This window comes from Salmo trutta, chromosome 23, assembly GCF_901001165.1.
Source record: "Salmo trutta chromosome 23, fSalTru1.1, whole genome shotgun sequence".
NCBI classification, from domain to species: Eukaryota; Metazoa; Chordata; class Actinopteri; order Salmoniformes; family Salmonidae; genus Salmo; species Salmo trutta.
This window is the reverse complement of record NC_042979.1, coordinates 15358554-15383881: the sequence shown is the minus strand read 5'-3', so window position 1 is coordinate 15383881 and position 25328 is coordinate 15358554. Positions and strand designations below refer to the sequence as shown.

At 45.6% G+C, this 25328-nt stretch overlaps 1 protein-coding gene across 1 annotated transcript in view; it reads left to right on the top strand.

The window, feature by feature from the left end:
- The window catches only part of unc13bb (unc-13 homolog Bb (C. elegans)), a 106569-nt gene that overhangs the window by 33358 nt on the left and 47883 nt on the right, over positions 1–25328 (top strand). Inside the window, exons 3-10 of the mRNA XM_029709224.1 lie at positions 2883–2982; positions 5713–5830; positions 6005–6128; positions 10403–10476; positions 10978–11035; positions 12441–12654; positions 24708–25019; positions 25147–25237. Of these exons, the coding sequence (XP_029565084.1) occupies positions 2883–2982; positions 5713–5830; positions 6005–6128; positions 10403–10476; positions 10978–11035; positions 12441–12654; positions 24708–25019; positions 25147–25237 (1091 nt within the window). The remainder of the gene's footprint in view (positions 1–2882; positions 2983–5712; positions 5831–6004; positions 6129–10402; positions 10477–10977; positions 11036–12440; positions 12655–24707; positions 25020–25146; positions 25238–25328) is intronic.

Genomic DNA, 25328 nt, shown 5'->3' with positions numbered 1-25328 from the left:
ATATGGAGACTTCGTCTCCTACATGTACACAGTAATATGTTTGACTCAATGGTATCTTTCTCTTTTGTTCCCTCCCACAATTACTGAGGTACTTTCAGCATGACTATCCTAATTATGTGGTGGGGATAAGTACTGTTTATCAGTATTGTATACTGAACAAAAATATACCACCATTTGCATCATGGAGCGTGACACATCTCCTTCGCATAAAGTTGATCAGGCTGTTGATTGTGGCCTGTGGAATCTTCTCCCACTCTTCAATGGCTGTGTGAAGTTGCTGGATATTGGCGGGAACTGGAACACGCTGTAGTATATGTCGATCCAGAGCATTCCAAACATGCTCAATGTGTGACATGTCTGGTGAGTATGCAGGCCATTTTCAGCTTCCAGGAGTTGTGTACAGATCCTTGCTACATGGGGTCATGCATCATGCTGAAACATCAGGTGATGGTGGCGGATGAATGGTATGACAATGGGCCTCAGGATCTTGTCACGGTATCTCTGTGCATTCAAATTGCTATCGATAAAATGCTATTGTGTTCGTTGTCTGTAGCTTCTGCCTGCCCATACCATAACCCCACCACCACCATGGGGCTCTCAGCAAACCGCTCGCCCATACACATGGGCTTCGGTTGTGAGGCCTGTTGGACGTACTGCCAGATGTTCTAAAACGGCTACTCAAATCCAGAGGTACGTGACAATGCCGTTGGGGGTACGCCAAATAAAAATGTGATTCACATTTTCAAACAGTCCATTTAGATTTTCCAATGGGGTTATACATTTGGGTGTTTTGTTTTTTTTCTTGCCTGAGTAGCCTCATTTCACTGCCAAAAATCAAATTAAACCATCTAGTGTTCAGCGAAATAACACTATCAAATACAGGTAGCTTAGTCAAATAATTAACATTCAATCACATTAACCATTACTCTCTAGTGGGAATTCCACTAACGGTCTGTATGTAGCCTAACGTAGCTGCTGCTCATTCCGTTTGCTCGAAAACCAGGACAACAGAAGTGGATATTTTTAAAGTACTGGACAGCTTTGTGACATCAAATGGACTTTGGTGGTCAAGATGTGTTGGTATCTGTACTGATGGCGCAAAAGCCATGACAGGAAGACGTAGTGGAGTGGTAATGTGTATGCAAGCAGTTGCTCCCAACACCACTTGGGTACACTGCAGCATCCACAGAGAGGCTCTTTCTGCCAAAGGAATGCCTGACAGCTTGAAAGACGTTTTGGACACTACAGTGAAAATGGTTAACTTTGTTAAAGCAAGGCCCCTGAACTCGCGTGTATTTTCAGCACTATGCAATGATATGGGCAGCGACCATGTAACACTTTTACAACATACAGAAGTGCGCTGGTATTCAAGGGGCAAAGTATTGACACTTATTTTTATATATATATAAAATCTTTTTTTTTTTACTGACCATTTTCACTTGTCTCTGACTGCTTGCATGATGAGTTTCTCACACGACTGGCCTATCTGGGTGATTTTATTTATTTAATTATTATTATTCTCGCTGAATGAACTCTCCAACTGTATTCAATGTGCGGGACAAAATTGAGGCTATGATTAAGAAGTTGGAGCTCTTCTCTGTCTGCATTAACAAGGACAACACACACGTCTTTCCATCATTGTATGACTTTTTTTGTGTGCAAATGAACTCAAGCTTAAGGACAATATAAAATGTGATACAGCGAAGCACCTGAGTGAGCTGGGTACGCAATTACGCAGGTACTTTCCTGAAACGGATGACACAAACAACTGGATTCGTTATCCCTTTCATGCCCTGCCTCCAGTCCACTTACCGATATCTGAACAAGAGAGCCTAATCAAATTGCAACAAGCGGTTCTGTGAAAATTTAATCAGAAGCCACTGGCAGATTTCTGGATTGGGCTGCGCTCAGAGTATCCTGCCTTGGCAAATGCGCTGTTAAGACACTGATGCCCTTTGCAACCACGTACCTATGTGAGAGTGGATTCTCGGCCCTCACTAGCATGAAAACTAAATACAGGCACAGACTGTGTAAAATGATTTAAGACTGAGACTCCCTCCAATACAACCCAACATTGCAGAGTTATGTGCATCCTTTCAAGCACAACCGTCTCATTAACCTGTGGTGAGTTATTCACAATTTGATGAACAAATACTGTTTTATATGTAAGATGGTTAAATAAAGAGCTAAATTATTGATTATTATTATTTGTGCCCTGGTCCTATAAGAGCTCTTTGTCACTTCCCAGGAGCTGGGTTGTGACAAAAACTCACTAATTATTATGTTTAATGTGTGAGTGAAGCAGGCTTATAATGATGGCAAAAGACATTTTGAGAGTGCGCTGACCCTGGTGCTAGAGGGGTTACGTAGCTGGAGGTTGAATGTTTGAAGGGGATCGAGACTATAAAAAGTTTGGGAACCATTGCTCTAAAACAACGTTGGAGGTGGCGATAACATTCAATTATCTGGCAACAGCTGTGGTGGATGGTCCTACAATCAGCATGCCAATTGTACACTCCCTCAACTTGAGACATCTGTGGTGTTGTGTGACAAACTGCACATTTTAGAATGGCCTTTTTTAATGTCAACAGCACAAGGTGCACCTGTGTAATGATCAAGCTGTGTAATCAACTTATTGATATGGCACACTTGTCAGGTGGATGGATTATCTTGGCAAAGGAGAAATGCTCACTAACAAGGATGTTAACAAATTTGTGCACATGGAACATTTGGGCAATCTTTTATTTCAGCTCATGAAATATGGGACCAACACTTTACATGTTGCGGGTTATATTTTTCTTCAGTGTGTATATGAGTCCTCTCCATGACCTCACGTCATCGTGCAGGCTTTTGATCTCCTTTCTCATCTCTTTGTATTACAGACAAGTTCAATTCATATGTGACGCTGAAGGTACAGAATGTCAAGAGCACCACCATCACCGTGCGAGGGGACCAGCCATGCTGGGAGCAGGACTTCATGTTGTAAGTGACCAGTGACCACACACTTCTTAGACTGCTCTTCCTGTCCTATGCACTCACACATTGTCGTATAGGCCACAACACACCTGCTGTTTGTGTGGAGTATAGAATAGTCTGTCTGAAGGCTCTGTAAGTGTCACTGTTTTCATACAGTGTCAACAGAATCATGTAACATCAGGTTTGTTTTGGTCGATGAGGATCAGAGAGTGAAGATAAAGGGAGGCTCTATGGCTCTGAGCTCAACAGACTTTATTGTGACAGTATGTCCTCCATGCTCAGTCACTAACACCTTTTTTTGATTAAGGCTCACGTGCTGATTTGGCTTTTGTAATTATGCAGCAGATGCAATCACCCGAGTGCTCTACCCTACAGACAGGTGAGAGCAGGAAAGCTAGCCTGCCGCTGGTGGTAATGCTCTGTAGCTACACTTCAGGTTTATGATTTTTCAGACAGTAATACGTGGCAGTAGGGTGGGTTGTTTCGGGAAAGGTAGCTAACCGGTTCTCACAGCTGTTCACTTCCTTATTGTTAATCATCTCATTTTCTCTTTTTAGTGTTCTGATTGTAGGCTGTGACGTTGTAACTGTAGATTTAGTCTTTGTGTGTGTGGTCATTGTTCTGTTTATTTTTCCAGAACTGTCACAAGGATGTTGCGGAGTGTAAATGCTCTGCCTTAGTACTGTTTATGAAACACAATACGATAGCTTAGCACATCACTCAACGGTGTTGTCATCAAACATTCAGCTCAGGCCCCTTGACGAGCACCACCTGTTACTGTAAATCATGTTTAGCAAATGTGTTAGTTTAGCACAAACTACAAGTCCTATGCCAATGAACAGGACAGTGTATGGTCTAGCTGAGGTGAGCAATTGAAGCGCTAGTGAATGGCATTGGCATGTTAAAAATTATATCTAGTGTGTGTAAGAAAATACACAAGTTTACTGTTATCTGGAAACTAGCTCAGCTCAATTTCTTCCTTCTCCAGTGATGTCTTTTCTTGCCAGAAAGCTGTAGCCTATTGGTTCTGTGGGTCAACCTTTATGTAACAGCTTCCCTAATTGATATCGATCACGTTCTATATAATTGACTTCGAATACTTTAGTGGATGGCTGCACGTTGGTCTTCTTAATGACACAGCAGATTGCCAAAGGGTCTTATGGTTTGTCAGGCCAGGCTTCTGTTTCTATGTTAGCCAGAGGGCCTTGGAGACTAGAGGCCAGATCAGACCACACCTTCCTTGTGAGATAATGGCCATCCCCACCTAGAGACGTGCTCAGGCCACCAGAGGTTACAGAAAACAGGCGTGTAGTGACAGCTGTGGATCGATATGTATGTCTTACATCCCACACTCGCCGTATCTCTAGGTAGGGATTTTTCCATAGCGCCTCTGCTATGCTGCTCAGAGTCATTATAGACCTATTGTTCTTAATGCTCTTTAGGTGTACAAATACAACACGGTTTGATAGAGCTTAGCCTACAGTATGTGATGTTAAGAGCCTACATGGAATTGTCTCATTTGGACTGGGGCTTATGTTTACACTGATGGTGTTGTTTTTGACGATTGAGGTAATGGAAGGATCTTTCACTGTTTCCGTGACGGGGTGCTCCAGGAAGTGACATAGAGGAGAGCCTTAATGTTTCTGTGCTTGAATGAGGCCTCAACAGAACCATCTGTCTCTATGGCAACTCATCAATTAATCATTATTCTCTCCTATCCCTGCTTTTTGAGTGTTTAGAGAAAGTAATGGGGGAAAATGATAAATGCAGTATTTTCCAGCGTTGTTTCCCGAAGCCTGTTGGGGTGGGGTCCTGTGGTTCATTCCCATCTCACTCCACAGACAATGGGAAGCTCAAATGAAACATGCATGGATTTCTGAATGCTGCTTTCACAGAAATCGGTCTGTGCCGTGGGTTCTTTAGTTTGTGTTTCTATGCTGCAGAAAGAGAGCGCTCAAAGTGAAGTCAGTGTGTGATTGAGTCTGTTTACTATTTTGATATGTTCAAAATGATCTACTTATTGTTTGTATTTGTTTTCTAAAAGTATATTGGTATGACCATAAGCAATTTATACAAGTACCTGGTTAATCATGTTTGCATCCACTGTGGCCACGTAAGAGCCTAAGATTGACAGTGGTTGGTTTTCTCATTAGGGTAATAGTGTTGTCGTCATTTGGTGCATCTCTTTAAGTGTGAGTGGTTTAGAATATCTTTGTTTGCACCTGGGCTCACTCTTACTGCCACCGTTACTCAGGGCAGTGCACTTTTGATAATTATCTTCTCTCTTCTTCCTATTGTTTTTGCCGCATTAAGTTGTCAACCACGGTAGATGCCAGTATGCAAATGAGATGGATACATCATGAGTAATAGTCGCTTTCGAAGGAGATGCTCTTTTATTGTTATCAAGCTTTACTTCCATTTGAATGGCAAATAAAGGACTGAATGCATCTCAACGTCTGACATGATGCGTAAACAAAGACCACAAGTAGTCGATGAGCAGCAGGCCAGACAGTAGTACTTATCCTAGTTTCTGTTGTCATAGTTACTTCGATGTTTCCATTTGAATGGATGTGACTCACTACATAATGAATGCAAACCATCCTTTAGAATATTTACAGTTTAGTCCTATACAATGTTACCTATGGGCTCAATCACTTTGTCTCTGTCTATCAAACGTTATCCAATGGGAGTTGATTATGACCCAATCTTCTTCATTCCCACCCTCTGTCTCTCCAGTGAGATAAACCGTCTGGACCTGGGGCTCATCGTGGAGGTGTGGAACAAAGGCCTTATCTGGGACACCATGCTGGGGACTGCCTGGATCCCCCTCAAGAGCATCCGCCAGTCAGAGGAGGTGAGGAACACAGAGAACGCACACATGCATCCAAACGTACACACACAATTACATCAGACATCCAGCTCAAATGTTAAAACCATGTACACAGATATGTCTGGGCACTGTTTCACCACCCAGTTAGTTTAATCTGGTCTGTCTATGACCTCTGACCTTGTCTTCCTCTTCCTTCAGGAGGGCTCAGGGGAGTGGACCTTCCTGGATGCTGAGGTTCTGATGAAGGCTGATGAGATTTACGGCACCAAGAACCCAACGCCACACCGGCTTCTGCTGGACACGCGCTTTGAGCTGCCTTTCGGTAAAATGTCATATAGATCACCATTTTTCGATTGGGCACATGGCTATCACAGGATATCTCTTTTATATAATAGGCTCTCTTTAAAATGTATTTGTTGCTTCTATACAGTACATCATGGTCAAATAGCTTTTACAGTTACAGTAGCTAAAGGTAAGATGCTGAAATGTTGTAGGTCTGTTTTTGTTGTTGCATTGGAAGAAGTGACAGACATGAGGCACAGTAATGATTTGTACAGTAGTAGCTTTTCCAATGACCTGTGCTTTAACATACGTCACCAGACATGATATCGATTGGCTGAAATGCCAGCAGGTTGAGTAGTGAGCCTCTTGGATGCAGCCGCTCTCGTCTCTCTACACTGAGAGGGAACAGTTCTGTAATTTGTACGTCACTTTCAACATCGCTGTCCCTTAATGTTGCCAGTATTGGGGTCGACGTGCCTCAAACACTTCAGATCAGTAACTTCAAAGTTAAAACTGTGGGAGGAGCTCAGGCTGCTTTCAGGTGTTTAAGGGCAGGCCTTTGAAGGTAGGGGAGGTGAGGCTGTGTGTTTGTCTGGGTTCTTTGTACAATTGATCCCATTCATTCACCAGGAAAGGGGTTTGGTTTCATCTGCCTTTGAAGCCCTGGCCTTTTGTGTTTGGCTCTCTTTAATGTCCAGTGTCTCTGTAAAGGATCATGGCCCATCCGGGCACAGGGAGGGAGTGGGGGCTCTGCTCTAATAGACCAGCGGCATCAAATCAAGTTGTATTTGTCACATGGGCCGAATACAACAGGTGTAGACCTTACATTGAAATGCTTACTTACAAGCCCTTAACCAACAATGCAGTTTCAAGAAAATACCTTCAAAAAAAGTAGGAGAAGAATAACAAATAATTAAAGAGCAGCAGTAAATAACAATAGTGGGGCTGTATACAGGGAGTACCAGTACAGAGTCAGTGTGCGGGGGCAACGGTGTCGAGGTAATTGAGGTAATATGTACATGTAGGTAGAGTTATTGAAGTGACTATGCATAGATAATAACAGAGAGTAGCAGCAGCGTAAAAAGGGGGGGGGGGTTAGCAATGCAAATAGTCTGGGTAGCCATTTGATTAGCTGTTCAGGAGTCTTATGGCTTGGGGGTAGAAGCTATTTAGAAGCCTCTTGGACCTAGACTTGGCGCACCGGTACAGCTTGTCGTGCGGTAGCAGAGTCTAATACTAGAGTGACTGGAGTCTTTGACAATTTTTAGGGCCTTCCTCTGACACCGCCTGGTATAGAGGTCCTGGATGGCAGGAAGCTTGGCCCCAGTGATGTACTGGGCCATACGCAGTACCCTCTGTAGTGCCTTGAGGTCGGAGACCGAGCAGTTGCCATACCAGGCAGTGATGCAACCCATCAGGATGCTCTCGATAGTGCAGCTGTAAAACCTTTTGAGGATCTGAGGACGCATGCCAAATCTTTTCAGTCTCCTGAGGGGGGATAGGTTTTGTCGTGCCCTCTTCATGACTGTCTTGGTGTGCTTGGACCATGTTGGTGATGTGGACGCCCCGTCGATGAGAATGGGGGTGTGCTTGGTCCTCCTTTTCCTGTAGTCCACAGTCATCTCCGTTGTCTTGATCACGTTGAGGGAGAGGTTGTTGTCCTTGCACCACACGGTCAGGTCTCTGACCTCCTCCCTATAGGCTGTCATGTCGGTGATCAGGCCTACCACTGTTGTTATCGGCAAACTTAATGATGGTATTGGAGTCTGGCCAGGCCACGCAGTCATGAGTGAACAGGGACTACAGGAGGGAACTGAGCACGCACCCCTGAGGGGCCCCTGTGTTGAGGATCAGCGTGGGGGATGTGTTGTTACCTACCCTTACCACCTGGCGGCGGCCCGTTAGGAATTCCAGGATCCAGTTGCAGAGGGAGGTGTTTAGCCCCAGGGTCCTAGCTTAGTTATGAGCTTTGAGGGCACTATGGTGTTGATCGCTGAGCTGTAGTCAATGAATAGCATTCTAATATGTGTTCCTTTTCTCCAGCTGTGAAAGGGCAGTAGAGATTGCATCATCTGTTGGGCGGTATGCAACTTGGAGTGGGTCTAGGGTTTCTGGGATAATGGTGTTGATGTGAGCCATACCCAGCCTTTCATAGCATTTCATGGCTACCGACGTGAGTGCTACGGGTCGGTAGTCATTTAGGCAGGTTACCTTAGTGTTCTTTGGCACAGGGTTTATGGTGGTCTGCTTGAAACGTTGGTATTACAGAGTCAGACAGGGAGAGGTTGAGAATGTTAGTGAAGACACTTGAGTTGGTCAGTGCATGCTCAGAGTACACATCCTGGTAATCAATCTGGCCCTGCGGCCTTGTGAATGTTGACCTGTTTGAAGGTCTTACTCACAACGGCTGCAGAGAGCGTTATCACACAGTTGTCCGGAACAGCTGATGCTCTCATGCATGTTTCAGTGTTCCTTGCCTCAAAGCGAGCGTAGAAGTTATTTAGCTCGTCTGGTAGGCTTGTGTCACTGGGAAGCTCTTGGCTGTGCTTCCCTTGCAGTCTGTAATAGTTTGCAAGCCCTGCTACATCCGACGAGCGTCGGAGCCGGTGTAGTATGATTTTGATCTTAGCCCTGTATTGATGCTTTGCCTGTTTGATGGTTCGTCGGAGGGCACAGAGAGATTTCTTATAAGCTTCTGTCAGCTCTAGCCTTTAGCTTAGTGCGAATGTTGCCTGTAATCCATGGCGTCTGGTTGGGGTATGTACGTACAGTCACTGGGGACGACATCCTCGACGCACTTATTGATAAAGCCAGTGACTGATGTGGTGTACTCCTCAATGCTATCAGAAGAATCCCGGAACATATTCCAGTCTGTGCTAGCGACGCCGTCCTGTAGTTTAGCATCTGCTTCGTATTCCCGCTTTAATTTTCGCTTGTAAGCAGGAATCAGGAGGATAGAATTATGGTCAGATTTACCAAATGGAAGGCGAGGGAGAGCTTTGTACATGTCTCTGTGTGTAGGGTAAAGGTGGTTGCACATTTAACACGCTAATAGAAATTAGGTAAGACCGATTGAAGTTTCCATGCATTAAAGTCCCCGGCTACTAGGAGCGCAGCCTCTGGATGAGCGTTTTCCTGTTTGCTTTTGGTGGTATACAGCTCATTGAGTGCGGTCTTAGTGCCCGCATCGGTCTGTGGTGGTATGTAGAAAGCTCTTGGTAGATAGTGTGGTCTACAGCTTATCATGAGATACTCTACCTCAGGCAAGCAAAACTTCGAGACTTCCTTAGATATTGTGCACCAGGTGTTGTTCACATATATGCATAGGCCCCCACCTGTGTCTTACCAGTCTGCTGTTCTGTCCTGCCGATACAGTGCATAACCCGCCAGCTGTATATTCTTAATGTCATTGTTCAGCCGCGACGCAATGAAACATAAGATATTACTGTTTTTAATGTCCCGTTGGTAGGATATATGTGCTTTCAGCTCGTCCCATTAATTTTCCATCGATTTGAACATTAGCTAGCAGGATGGAAGGTAAGGGTAGATTAGCCACTCGTCTAATCCTCGCAAGCCACCCTGAACTTTTTCCACAAAATCAGTTTCCTTCTCAATGAATCACGGGGATCTGGGCCTGGTCGGGTGTCTAGTAGTATTTCCCTCCCATCCGACTCATTGAAGAAGAACTATTCATTCAGTTTGAGGTGAGCAATCGCAGTTCTGAGGTCCAGAAGCTCTTTTCGGTCATAAAAGACAGTAGCAGCAACATTATGTACAAAACAAGTTGTGAACAACGCAAAAAAATAAAAAAAATAGCATGGTTGGTTAACAGCCGTTAAGACGGCAGCCCTCCCCTCCAGCGCCATCGTAACATCATAATACCTTGGTAGTAGCTATTAATGTATACTTTGTCTGTCTGTACATTAGTCACTTGTTGGGCTGGTTATGTCCTCAAGTAAAGGCTTGTGCAGTTTTGCAGCCCATAAAAGTCCTGTACTCTGCTTCTTATGTCTCTGTGAAGTTCTGTCACTGTCAGGACTATGATCTTTTTCTTCTGGGCATTCATTTGCGTCTGTCATTACAAACGTTTCTACAGTGGAGCTGTAGTACCGGTCCCTGGCACCCAACAGTGCAGTTTGAGGGCCTAGCCAACTATTAGTAATGTCTCATTCTTAAGTGGCTTATGATATATTTAAAGGGCCATGAATATGTAATGGCAGCATGGTGTATGTGGGAGCACGGATGGTGTAGGTTAGGATGCAGCTCACCAGTCGTGTGTGTGTGTGTGTGTGTGTGCGCACCCCTCTCTGCCAGACATCCCAGATGATGAGGCACAGTACTGGACCGGCAAGCTGGATCGCATCAACACTATGAGGATCCATGATGAGGTAAGGCCTACCCAACATGCAAGGCGCCAGGAACAGTGTGTCAAATATGTAGATACAAAATGTACGTATTTTATATTTCAAGCAGTTACACCGGTAATCTATTTATGGAAATAGCCTCTGTTTGCATATTGTAAAATACCATGTACGTTGCGGTCAAATGTTTTGTCACCTTATCTCGTGGATTACACTTGGCTCTTTGCATTCACTAGCACACAGTAAAATACATGTAAATAGACAATGGAACTAACTCTGGTCATATGACTCTTTCCTCACAGAAAGCACTAGTTAGGTACTGTATTGACATGTGTTCATCACTGTTTGCTGTGCTCTGAAGTGACAACAGATTGTAGATAATAACTAACTATTGCATGCAGTGGCATTGAAGTCATGGTGGTGATACAAATATTATACAAATGCAGGAGTTTGAGAGTGACGATGATGCTTTGTTGTTGTGGATGATGGTCAGAGGTCACAATTCCTCTTCTCTTTTCCTCTCTCCAGTACCCTCTGCAGGATGAGGTCCAAAGACGCCCCATGCCGCTTGCTGCCTCCCAATGCTGTGAGTGGCTGACTTCCACACCATAATATCCCACTAGATGGAGCTCTCTCATCATCCCCGTCTCTCTCTGGCTTACCATTTAGTTTGGGCTTTTCACGTTCTATATTTGCTTGTCGTATTCCTGAGTTATGTGTGAATCTCCTAACCCAGACTTAACATCAAGTAAGCCTTTTATCCAATACATTTTTTCCAAAAGTCACTACTCATGCAAAGTTATGAAAAATGTCAACACACAGGGATGCCACTTTCATGCATGGCCATAATTCCCCCTCCCAAGTCAGGCACTGTTTTTGCATACTCTCCACTACCTCTCACTTTACTTCTCTGCCAACACCCTCACCAGGCAACTATTTCGGATGGGCTGACACACTGAGTATGTAAAACAGTCTTTTTTGTGATTAATTTTATCCCTTCCCAAAGCTTCACCTTGGCCTATCCTCAATGCATTGTGCATGTTATCCAGCACCAAAAACAATCGCTACAGCCAGGGGAAATACCCCCCCCCACACACACACACACACACACACACACACACACACACACACACACACACACACACACACACACACTCTCCTCTACACCTCATGTCAGAGTTTCATCTATATTTCTTGAGTTTCATCACCTTTATCAATTTCCCCACGGGACATGGAAATACACACATTGTTATTATTTCTACCTGCATGTAAACAAAACTGGACAATAGCAGTTAAGGCAAGATCTGTTTTTGCAGTCAGCAGGTCACCTTGATAAGCATAGTGGAAGTTGATGACTTCCTGAACAGATGTCAATGAGATGAAACGGCATCGTCACACAGACAGGGGGCAGTGTTCGCCAGCCTGTTTTGAAAAATGGAAACATCAGTTAGTTCAGGACAGGACATTCTATTTCACTTATCAGTCTGGAGCGCAGCCCAGCTCAACTTGCACCTTAAGCAGGCCACTCAGCTCAGGGTCAGCATTCTGCAATCCAAAGGACCTGTCTGCGTGCCAAAGTTGAGACTGCGTCACTGAGGAGAGACAATGTCAACATTGCATTTGAATTTCTTAACTGATTCATTTTGGAGTTTCCCTTTTTGACTGTTTAATGACTTATACGTTCAGTCGCATCACATTCCCCTTCACACTGTGGTTTACTTCCTGGTTGGCTTGCATTCAAAGGTGCATGACCCTTGCCCTCCTTATCTCCCTCTTACCTGACCCTTCCTGACCCCAGTGTATATCACCACTTGTTCTTATTGTGTAACTCATATATGTATGAGGCGAACATGTTTTTCTTTTTTTTTGTGAAATTGTGAGCATCAGTGGGATATTGTAGTGGAGATTCTGTAGTCATTTTTAGCAGTTGTTATAATGCCTAGGTCTCTAGAAGTTATCTTGTGGAGCTTGTCCTTTTGCCCCTCTTACAGCCCTGGATGACCATGACAGTGCGGTGGACGACCGGGACAGTGACTACCGTAGTGAGACCAGCAACAGCTTGCCCCCACGCTACCACACCACGACCCAGCCCAACTCCTCCATGCACCAGTACCCCATGGGCCCCCGGCTCCAGAACCACCTGGACTCCTGCACCGACTCCATCCGCAGCTTTGACATGGACTACAGAGACCACCGTGGTAGCAGGTAGAGCTTCTGAATATCACCCGCAAACGTGCAACATATGCCCCTACACAGGATTCACAGAAATGCACAAATTCAACCCGTAAAAGATTGCACACCTGTTCATATATTCTACAGTCATACATATTGACAGATAGTGAAGGATGTCCAGAGTTAGGACATTAATAAAAAATGTTTAGTGCTGTATTGGACATTTTATTTTGTTTTGTTAGTTTGTTTTAAACATAGAAAATTATGTAAATAAATCATATTGCAAATAGACCCAGTTAGCTGAGGGCCTGGATCTTAACTGTTTTGTTTGTTAGAGGGCTTCCCTCTTTCAGACGATTAAGGGACATCCACCCTCCTGGGACAGAATGGCTGAATCAATTGGCTGCCTTTGTTGTACCCGGAATACAAGCATATTTCTCAAGTAATATGAGTAGCTTTAAATCTAGTCAGTTTATGTTCATTTGTCACTGGCACATGGTTTGACACCGCATAGGAAGGAGGTAAACAATGTCACCTGCTTGAATATATGAACTGTGCCCCCGAGGACGTGCTACTTCCATCTGCTTAGGGTGTGTGCAACCGTGCAAGATAACCCAATAGCAATTGAGTCTTTGGTGTTTTGTGTATTTGGATCTAGTATAGAATTTCATTTAGTTAATGGAATTTGAAAATGCAGTGTAGCTTTGAAGAAGGAACAGATTTGGTCTTAAACAATGTCGAAATTGTCCAACTGCTTAGATGTTTTCCCAGATGGAGCACAAATAATCTGCCAACTCCATTCATGTACCCAGTGTAGAGTGGGTCTTTGCTCTCTTACATGTGTGACTTGCTGTGGAAAACATGTGCTTCAGTGAGATTGTGGTAAATCTCAGTCTGTGTGGACAGATAGAAAGCTGATCCGGATAATTCCATAACATCTGAAAAGAAAAGTGGGATTACAGCCAGGAAAAACTGATTTAAAATTGACGTATTGTTATGAAACTTCTTTGGCAGTTTGAATGAAACTGAGCTTAGTTAAGCCTGCTCTTGTCTCATATGGGTCTTTGTGACCCTGATTTTGGAAGGGAAGGTTCAGTAAGAGGGAAATACTGCCCTCCCTGACCATATTTCTATGCAGTCTGTAAAATGACTTTGGACAGAGATACTTCAGGTTGGATTTCAGGGCTTTTGTGCTGTTATTGATAATCCCCAGAATGACAAGATCACGCACATAACACGGGCATATCAAACAAACTGAACACACGTTCACCGAATAGTTATTTACACATGACAAACATTTTTATTTATCGTATTTAATGCTTATTGTCTGTCACATGGGCTTTATTACTTTTCTGTCCTCTTATAATTTGCAATAATTTCTGTTTGCTTTTTTCTTTCCGGTTTTTGTCCCCCCTCGCACATCCCATTTTGCCTCTACTTTAATCCATGAACCTAAACTAGAGCAATAAACCATAAAGGGAGGGTCAGGATCATCCCTGTAGATTCTGGCATGGGTGTGGAGGATTGGGAAAGCAAATACAAAGTGCAGGGGAGAAATCAGCTGAGCGAATTCCTGGACAAGGAAGAGAATTGTTGGGTTGAGGATGATGTTATTCTCCGAATGGGGAGAGCTCTCACTGAGCCCTCAGGCAGCTCGCTCTGCCAAAGCACACAACGCAGTGGCATCCTACCTGCCACCTACCCAGTGGGCTATGACACTATCGATCGGCGGCGGAGAAAAAAGATCCGGGATCCAGGAGGGCTGGCCTTCTCCGAGGCGGAGAAACTCACAGACGAGCCTTTTCCCCCTGACCTTGCACTCCTCCGCCAGAAGAGAGGGGAGCTAGTGCTGCGGCAGGTGGCAGAGATCGAGGAAGAGGAGGAGCAGATGACGCCATGTCTCAAGCCATACAAGAATGGACTTCTTTACAAGACTAGGATGTGGGCCAAAAACAAGCTGGGGGACACCTTGGAGAACTATGTGGCGTATCAGGAGGAGGAAGCTGCCAGAATGAGAACAGGTTTGGCGTACGATTCAGAGGAGGAGCTCCAGTACTCCATGGGATCAGAGGAGGAGCTTGAGGAAATTGCCTCCTTAGCGGAGGCCATTCACTCTGAGAATGGGAGGGTCCAAGGCAGGTATGCTTCATCCCATGGAGGTCACATAGACAAGTATCAGAGTTATCTGGTTAAGAAGAGTGGAAAGGGGAAAATGGGAGGATGGGCTCCTGAAGCAATGCTGTCTCCAGTGGAGGAACCAAGTGACGAGTATGTAGATCCCATGGATGAGCTCCAGTGCCTAGTTGAAACAGTATCAGAGTACCTGGCTGAAAAAGAGGAGGAAATAAGCAGGTATGGGTCTCTTCCCAAGTCATCCAAGTCAAGGTTATCTTCCCAGGGCAGCATAAGAACAGAATCTACTGGAGAGGACCCAAGGACCCCTATTGATGTCAAGGAAGAGACCCAGACAGAGGCTCCACCTGAACCAGGAATATCTGGAGTGAAACATGCAATGAGTTCATTATTCAGTTCCTTCACAGACAAGGTTAGTTCAGCACCCAAGCAGCCACACTCTGGTTCTGCAGAAACTAAAGAAGTACCACCTGCACCATCTTCTCAATCTGGTATATCTAAGCTATTTTCATTCATTCCAAAATCCACCAGTCCTGCTCGTGTAGCTCTTGTATCTCCTACAGCTCACCCCAACAGAACATTTTCCTTCAATTTGCCTTCCCAGTCTGATGCCAAGACACAAGTCCAGAATCAAGAAATGCCAGCCATGAGAACAGAGATGTATAGTGCAAGTGATGAAGTTCAGGACTCTGCAACAAAGCCACAAACACCAGCAGTCACTGCAGTTGTTGAGAAAATGAGTTTTGCTATAAAAAAATCTGGTGAAGTGGTAGTGAACTCCACCGAGGGAAAACAATCCCCAGGGAGAAGTGGCTCAAGAGAGGGCTTTCAAAATCTTGTACACTGGGAGGAGAAACATATCCAGCAAGGTGAACAGTCAATGGCTGTGGGAGGAGGCAGAAGACTTGATAATTCAAGAAATGTACCCCAAAATAAACAATTTGTTAATACACAAGGAAAAGTTGTGCATGTGAGACCTGACTCTATGACTGCCTCTCAGCAAAATGTGCCTACTTCAGTGGATGGGAAGTCCATCAGCCAACCAGAACCAGCGAGTTCAGGGTTCTTTAGCCCTTTCAAGAAATCATTCAGTTCATTGATTGCACCAGTTAACCCTGTTCCCCCGCAGGGCCCTCCACCTGTTGCAGTGTATCCTGTATTTGGGTCGGCACCAGATATTACATCAGAGAAGCCTGTGGAGGAGCCATCTTTAGGCAGTAAGCTAAAACTCCAGTTTCTCTCCTCTGACAATGTATCTTCCCAACAGCCTCCAAAAGCAGCAGGAGGAGGAATGTTCTCTGGGTTCATGAAATTTGCTTCTGGTGAGGATGTCAGTGCTTCCAAACCCCTAGAAATTCCCAGTCAAGAACAGGCCCAGCATCACCAATTGCCCCCAGTTCCACATCAGCAACATCAAAGGCCTCCACCAATGTCTCTTGGGATGCAGCAAGCTCCTCCTGAACCTCAAGGTTTTTTGACAGGTCTTTTTAAAGGGGCCGCCACTGACGATACATCTAAGGTTGGCTCCAATCAGCCCCAGCAAGGAGGGCTGTTGTCAGGACTTCTTAGATTTGGCTCTGGAAGTGACTTATCTGGGAACCCACCACCACAGCAAGTCCCCCCAAACAGTCAACCTCCTAGTGCCAGTAATCGTCAACAGTTCCCTCCTCAACCTCCCCCACAACAAATTGTACCTCCTCCTTCTCAGCCTGGGGGTATTCTCTCAGGGTTACTGAGGTTTTCCTCTGCAGAAAACCTTTCACCTAATGTACAATCTCCCCAGGGCCAACAGCAAGGGGTGTTCCCTAGAAATCACCCCAGTCAGAAACAAGCACCAAGCCCATCCCAACAACCACCCTCTCAACAAGCACCCCCACAACAAGGAGGACTTTTCTCTGGGTTGTTTAAATTGGGTTCCTCTGATAATGTTTTGAGCACCCAAACAACTCCCCTCCAGCAGCAACAACTGCCGTCTGGTGGTCCTCGTAATCAGCAGAACTTCAACCACCAGAATATGCAAGGGCCAAACCGTGGTCCACTGAGGGACCAGGCTTTTCTAGACAACAAACCAGGCTTCTCTAGACAACATACAGTTCCGAAACCTGCTCAACAAGGTGGTCTCCTTTCTGGACTTTTTAAGTTTGCTTCTGCAGACAATGTATCTACCAATCAGTCCCCAATACCTCAGACACATTCTGCAGCTCCTCTCAATCAGCCTAGCCAGCAGTACCCAAACAGGCAGAATGTGCCGTTGCAAAACCAGAATCAGCCTAGTCAACAAGTACAAGACCAAAATCAACCAACACAGCAGCCTAGTCAACAGGTACAAAGCCAAAATCAACTAACTCAACAGCCTAGTCTGCTGTCTGGGCTATTCAAAAAATCTTCCACAGAAAATGTGCCTCAGCAGTCGCCACCAATCAGCCAAGAAAGACAGCAACATGTAATTTCGCCACCAAATGTAATCTCGCCAAATACCAGACAAAATCTAACTCCTTCACGGCCAGATACTGCAAGCCAGCCTGGAGTTCTCTCTGGATTGTTTAACAAGTTAACAAAACCCTCTGGAAATGTTGAGGCCTGTAATCCGTCACCAGCCATGCAAATACAACATCATACAATCACTCCAGCTGGACAGCCTACACAGCAAACTCATCCATCTACACACATACCACATCAGGTCCCACATGAACCCAATGAGGAGACTGACAAAAAGCCAGGCTTTCTATCAGGACTATTCAATAGGAATCCAACAGATGAAGTCTCCACTCATAAATCAGCAGAAATTGTCAAGCACAATCTAGAGCCAAAGACACTATCTGAAAGCTCCCCAGGTTTTCTCTCAAGCATGTTCAGAACTGGGCCAAGCAACACTGTAGCGAACCATACTTCTGAGTCTGAAATGGAGAGGAGAGAAAGTGGTCTCCTTGGTCGCTCCTTTCCAAGACAAAACAGAAATGTTGCAGAAATTGCACCTGGCTCATGGGAAGCTGAGACTTTAGATTTAAGGACATCAGCTACTTATGCTAGGTCTTTTCAGAGCCGACCATCCTACACATCATGCAGCACTGGCCATTTACCTCAGTTAATGCACTACCATGGTTCTCTTCAGTCAAACCACCCAGTAGCCACCTCTTACAGTGCAGAAAATATGTTATCCCTTTTACAAGGGCATCCAAATACTGCAGTGATGTCATCCCAACAATATCTTAATCAAAGTAACCATTCTTTATATTCAATAACCGGACAGGATGGTTACCAAGATCTGTTGGAATCATATGGAGTCAATTCTAGTTATGGTGAAAACCAATGGATCCAAGAATCAATTCTGTGGCAGCAGCTTCAAAATCAGTCACAGACTTATCACACAAGTGATGTGAGTTATGTACAGCCTCCAGAAGGAGCAGTGTTCCAAGACTCCACTCTCTACTGTAGCTCCACAAATATAGATAATCAATATAGTTCCCCTCAACCATGGCATGAAATTGACTATAACAAAGAACCGATTAAGCACCACCAACAAGAGGTGCCCAAAAATGTTGACAGTAATCCATATGCCAAGACAAAATTATGGAACAGCTATGATGACTTGGGAAATCTGCATACTAATCAAATTATGGAACAGAAGGAGTACTGGACTGAAGAAGAGGGTGCATTGAACTTGAGCACCAAAATTAGTAATGCTAAGTTTGGTAAGTGGAACTCCTTTGATAATGGTAGCTGTTACAGTCTGAATGGAATTTCATATCATGAGGGCTATTATGAGGAAAATCCACCTAATCTATCTTATTCAGCTAATTGGCAATATAGTGACCAAGGCATGGTTAATCAAAGTCAATTGAGTTTGACTAGGTCATTTGATTGCAGTTACCCTAAACCTCACAATGGAGAGATGGAAGAGTGTATGTACTTGGAAGAGACAGAATGGTACCAGCAATGGCTTGTACTTTTGGAGCAAGGTATGTGGTGGCCAGCTGATGATGGGGATTGTGGGTACTTTGTTTACACTGATCATGAATACATATATGCCTTGCTAACAGATGCAGGAGGTACGATGGTCTATGCTTGTGCACCTGAGGGAGAGTCCTTGGGAACTGGGCCTGATAACTTCCCAAGTGCTTGGCTACATAATGAAATGGTCACAGTATGTGGATTTAAAGTCCCTCTCTATAATGAAGATGAGCTCCTCTGGCTCCCTGGACAAGATCAGGGTGATCCCAAACTCCTCAATGCCCCCCTGGACCTATCTGCTGCCTATAGAAAAGGAAATCAGATCATGAATTTGAACCTGGAGCGCTTCTCTCAGATGTTTGAGAGCTCCTTCCTTGCACAAAAAGAACAGGCTGTAGATTTCTCACTATATAGACTGAACAAAGTAAGAATGGATCCAAGACAACCCAACCATGCCTATCAGAATCCATATATGGAGGTCATAGACCTTTCGTGTTCTAACAGGGATCAGAAAGGCCCTTATTGGAACAATCAGCAAATGAAGGAACTTCTCTCTCAAAAGGTTGCTGTCTCACATAATGCTACCCCCACCATAGATTCCTCTCAACAATGCTTGAACAACTGTTACCAGCCTCGTCAAAGAAGGCGTTCATCTTTTGGGGTCAGAGTCAGGCATGTAGATGACACACCAGAGGAGGAATGGAGACAGAGAGTGACTCCAGGAGAGGAAATACCTAATCGCCAAGTCAAGAAGTTCTCTTCATTCATTTCCTCAATGGTTGGCAAAACCGCTGAGTCAGATTTGAACAAAGGAAGAGCTGGCTTGGCTTCTCGTGTTAATGGAGAACAACATAAACCACCTGGGACTGAGGCTACCCCAGTGGACCAACAGGCCAAGAGCATACTTTCATCAGGTTTCCAGAGTCTCAAATCAAAGATTATCAAAGAAGATCCCCCTGCTACAACAACTCCGGCTCAGAGTGCAGTTCAACAGACAGAGAGACCAGCCGCATCCACCTCTTCGAGAATTCTACCCACACCTCCCACATCTGGACAATATGGGCAACCTCCAGCACAACCACACACTGTTACTCAGAAACCTAGACTTGCACGACAAGCCACCATGTCTCAGCAAGCTGCTCCACCAACACAGCCCACAGTGCCAACCAGTTCCATGGACCCACTCAATAAATCTGTCTCTCCCCTACAACCACAATCACAGTACACCACAGATAGATCATCTGTAAAACCAGTGGAAAAACCAGCTGAACAACCACAGGGAGGATTTATGAGCTTTTTCAAGTCTGCCCTACTGATCGAGGAGCCAATGCGAGAGCCCCCTAAACCCCCAGAACCATTGTCAAAACCACAAGATGGAACTGGTTCTACTGCTAGCTTACCTGGCAGCACATCCCCGAATAAACAGGAGGACACAGGAGCTTCTAATCTTTTTGGGTCAATAGGCAGCTTCTTTAGTGCAGAGTCTCCTCCATCACAGCAACCAAAACCTGTTGTTAAAAATGAGCCAAACAGAGTTGTTACACAAGGTTCTCAATCAAGACCATCTCTACAGAAACAACAAACAATGGACGGAGTGCAACGTGGGGTACCACATCCAGCTCCTGGTCAGCCACCAGGTAAAAGCATGTCACAAGTATTTTCTCCCAATACAAGCACTGGCCCCACCCCAGGCCGATCGCAGACTATGACACCAACCGGACAAACCAAACAGGAGCCACCCCCCAAACCATCAGGTGGACTGTTCGGCTTTATGGGAGAAATTGGAGACATGATCTCTGGCACACCAACAACTACAACTGCTACTAAAGAGGAATCTCCTGGTATGGGGTTATTGTCCATGTTTGGTGGGTCTAGTCCTCAGCAGGCACCAACCCAAACTGAGTCACCTCAAGCACCTCCCCCAGAACCACATGTTAAAAGTTTATTCTCAATGTTCGGTGGACCAAGTCCACCACGGGGACCATCACAGGCGGCAACACCACAGGCACCTCAATCTGAACCCAGTCCACCACAAGCTCAACCACAAGCTCAACCTCAACCAGAGACTAGCTCTATTCTTGGGGGACTCTTTTCTGGTTCATCTGCCAGTGAAAGCCCACCAAAAGGACTATTTTCTATGTTTAGTGGCCCCAGTGCCCCACAACCTCCAGGACAAGCTGGGTCAGCTCCAGAGTCCTCTGTCCCAGAATCTACAGTGCATAAAGAACCACCTACCAAAAATGTGTGTTCCATGTTCAGTGGCCCTCTGTCACCCCCACAAGCAAGCTCTGTTGATTTGGTAGCCACAGTACCTACTCCTGAGTGTGCCAATGCCCAGAAGGAATCCATCTCAGGTATTCCACCTCAGGAATCTGCCCCACCTAAAGAGCCACCAGCTACAGCTGCCCCTCAAACTGCGGGTTCTATGTTGGGAGGGTTGTTTGGAGGATCTAGTCCGCAGCCAGCTACAACTGCCCCTCAAACTGCGGGTTCTATGTTGGGAGGGTTGTTTGGAGGATCTAGTCCGCAGCCAGCTACAACTGCCCCTCAAACTGCGGGTTCTATGTTGGGAGGGTTGTTTGGAGGATCTAGTCCGCATCCAGCTACAGCTGCCCCTCAAACTGCGGGTTCTATGTTGGGAGGGTTGTTTGGAGGATCTAGTCCACAGCCAGCTACAGCTGCCCCTCAAACTGTGGGTTCTAAGTTGGGAGGGTTGTTTGGAGGGCCTAGGCCCCAGCCAGCTACAACTGCCCCTCAAACTGCGGGCTCTGTGTTTGGGGGATTGTTTGGAGGACCCAGTCCACCCCCAGCACCTATTCAAACAGCAAAACCCCCTGAGAACAAAATATCAACAGCTGCACCTCGCACAACTCAAGCAGATGGCACTATAAAAATAAAAGAGCAGGGAAATGCACCTGAAGATGGTACTGCAGTTGAGGCTGTTGATTCTGCAAGCACATTACCTACCCCTGAGTGTGCAAGTGCCCAAAAAGAATCCATCCCAGAGGGTGCACTTCAGGAACCTGCACAACCTAAAGAGTCCGAAGCCCCTAAAGAGCCACCAGCTTCAGACACTCAAACTGCAGGCTCTATGTTGGGAGGGTTGTTTGGAGGGTCTAGTCCCCAGTCAGCTACAGCTGCCTCGCAAACTACAGGCTCTATGTTGGGAGGGTTGTTTGGAGGGTCTAGTCCCCAGCCAGCTACAGCTGCCTCGCAAACTACAGGCTCTATGTTGGGAGGGTTGTTTGGAGGGTCTAGTCCCCAGCCAGCTACTGCAGGTTCTATGTTGGGAGGGTTGTTTGGAGGATCTAGTCCCCAGCCAGCTACAGCTGCCCCTCAAACTGCAGGTTCTATGTTGGGAGGTCTGTTTGGAGGGTCTAGTCCCCAGCCAGCTACAGCTGCCCCTCAAACTGCAGGTTCTATGTTGGGAGGTCTGTTTGGAGGATCTAGTCCCCAGCCAGCTACAGCTGCCCCTCAAACTGCAGGTTCTATGTTGGGAGGTCTGTTTGGAGGATCTAGTCCCCAGCCAGCTACAGCTGCCCCTCAAACTGCAGGCTCTATGTTGGAAGGGTTGTTTGGAGGGTCTAGTCCCCAGCCAGCTACAGATACTTCTCAAACAGAACCAACAAAACCCCCAGAGAACAAAATATCAACAGCTGTGTCTGATACCACTCCAGATACTACTGCCAAAATAAAAGAGCCGGGAGACACCCCTAAAGATGGTACTGCGGTTGAGGCTGTTGATTCTGAAACCACAGCGTCTACCCCAGAGTGTGCCACTGCCCAAAAGGAATCCATCCCAAAGGGTGCACCTCAGGAACCTGCCCTACCTAAAGAGCCAGAAACCACTAAAGAGCCACCAGCTACAGGACTTCTCTCCCTGTTTGGAGGTTCTAGTCCCCAGCCAGCTACAGCTGCCCCTCAAACTGCTGGTTCTATGTTGGGAGGTCTGTTTGGAGGTTCTAGTCCCCAGCCTGCTACAGCTGCCCCTCAAACTGCAGGTTTTATGTTGGGAGGTCTATTTGGAGTGTCCAGTCCCCAGCCAGCTACAGCTGCACCTCAACCTGCGGGTTCTATGTTGGGAGGGTTGTTTGGAGGGTCTAGTCCCCAACCAGCTACAGCTGCCCCGCAAACTGCAGGTTCTATGTTCAGCGGTATGTTAGGAGGGTTAAGTCCCCAGCCCGCAGCTACTTCTCAAACTGCAGCTTCTATGTTTGGGGGGTTGTTTGGAGGGTCCACTCCCCAGCCAGCTAAAACTACTCCTCAAACAGCACCAGCAAATCCCCCTGAGAATAAAATATCAACAGCTGCCCCTGACAACACCCCAGTGGATAGCACTGACAAAATAAAAGAGCCAGGAGACACGGGCACCGTTACTTTACACGAACACTCACAATTATCTGAGGCACCAAAACAACCTGACACCAAAACTCAGCCTCAGGAGTTGGTTGGCCTCAAACCGGATGGTAATGCTGTTGAAGTAGCCCAGGATCAAGGGTTTGAGAAACTTCCTGCTCCAGCTGTGGACTGTCAATCAAAAGAAGCGGAAATCCCTGCATCATCAGGGCAACCTGATAAAACAGAACAGCCCTTGAAATCAGAACAACCTCCAACAAATGATCAGTCCAGTTCTGGAAAAGAAAAGGCTGCATCTGTGGAAGGAGAAGTAATGCATGAGAAGCCCATTGTAATTGTGGGAGAGCCTGAGAGTAAGGGAACGGACAAATCAGGCCCACCAGTGGAAAGTACCCAGAAAATTCCCCAAGCTGACCAGTTGACTAAGACTGAAGAGCCAGCCCCCAAATCCCTGTTTGGGGGTTTTATGACAGGAACCAGTGATGCTGGAAAGTCTTTTGGATCCATGTTTTCATCTCCCCCCACAATTCCCAAAGCCCTTCCCACAATGCCTCAAGCAGAAGCAGGTGGTGGTCTGTTCTCAGGATTCAAAACGATGTCTGCAGGCCTGTTTCAGGAGGAGAAGCCAGGTGCAGCAAAGCAAGAACCATCCACAACCTCTCTATTTGGGACAAAATTAGGTTTCTGGGGGGCTGCTGCCGAACCTCCCAAGCCACAAGCTCCTCCGGTTATTACCACTCAGCCCAAAGCTAATGATAAGCCAACCAAGGAGACAAGTGATCAAAGTTCGGTAGGTCCCCATGACTTAGCCAAACCCCAGATTTGCATCTCCACACCTGACGTAGATCCTTCAGCATCCCTGTCCCAAAAGGAGAAGGAAAGCCTTGTAGAACCACTCCCCTCTGCAGATTCCACCTCTGAAGTGCTGCTGGACAACCAGTCCAAGAAGGACCTATTGAGTTCTAAAAGGCCAGTAGAAGCATAATAAATGGTCTTCCCCAACACCATTTATGATGCATTGATATTTTGGGGAGAGTAATCCGGGTCCAGCTTCGCACTCCACCCCATTGAATTCTGTGTTCTGTTTTTCCTTTAACCGTGTTTGTTTTTAGTGTTTGTGCTACTGTAGCCTTGTGGTGTTGGTGGTTGATTGTGAAGTATATTATACCCATCGTGGTATAGTGATAATAAGCTAAGTATTTCTTACTCTAGAACTCCTAACGTAAGATTAATTCTATTTGCAATTAGAATTCTATGAATGCATTCAAAAGAAAGTCTAACCTTACAGAATTCCCTGTTGTCATTGTTTGATCAAATTAGAGATTTCAGTAACTCATTGTCCCCCAGATATAGAAATACAGAAAACCAATACAGACAAACAATGATTGAGATAATTTAGTACATTCAAATTCATTTCAGGCAATTGGTGTATGCATTCTAATTTGCCAAAATGTAATTTTTTTCTCTAAGGTTAGATGTCTTTTAAAATGGTGTACAATTCAGTAGAAACAATGGACTAGTTGTAATAACGTCTATATCCAATTAATGAGCCCAATCAGTTGCATGATTCAAAGTGTTTTTCTTCCTCACAACAGTTATTATTCTAATATTAAGTCTCTTCCCTTACCTCTTTTTCACCACTCCAGTCCGGTGGAAAGTAGTCGCTTTGGGTCCTCTGGAAACCTGAGCCAGACCAGCTCCCAGCTTAGTGAGACAGGCCAGGAGAGTGCTCCAGGCTCAGGGCTAGAAGAGTCCTTCCACTCTTACCACAGTACCACCTTCTGCCCCTCTACCAATGGCCAGCAACCCACCAACGGACACCTCCCCAGCAATGGACACGCTGTTTTGGGGCAGGAGGAATTGCGCAGACCCTCCCTGGATGTGGGGAAGAGCTTAAATGGCTCTATGAAGAGATTGGACCACTCAGTCGAGAAAATATCCAATAAAATGCTGCAAAGGTGAGTCTGAGCTCCAGCAAGTGTCATACATTTCAAACACTTAGATATCCACATTTTCGAGCAGTAAATATTACAAATACAGTATTAGTGAGTGGTCATTCTATCTCTTTCTCCCCACACACCCCAGTTTCCACGACAATGGGCCTCCGTTGCCCTTCTCTCCATCCAGAATACGCTGGTTGAAGGCCATCAACAAAGTGAGGGTACAGCTGCAGGAGGTAGGAAGTTATCGCAATGTAACTTGTCGGTCCTTTGCTCTTATCTTTTACTCACTCTCTACACATTTGCAACCACCATTTTATTATCCTG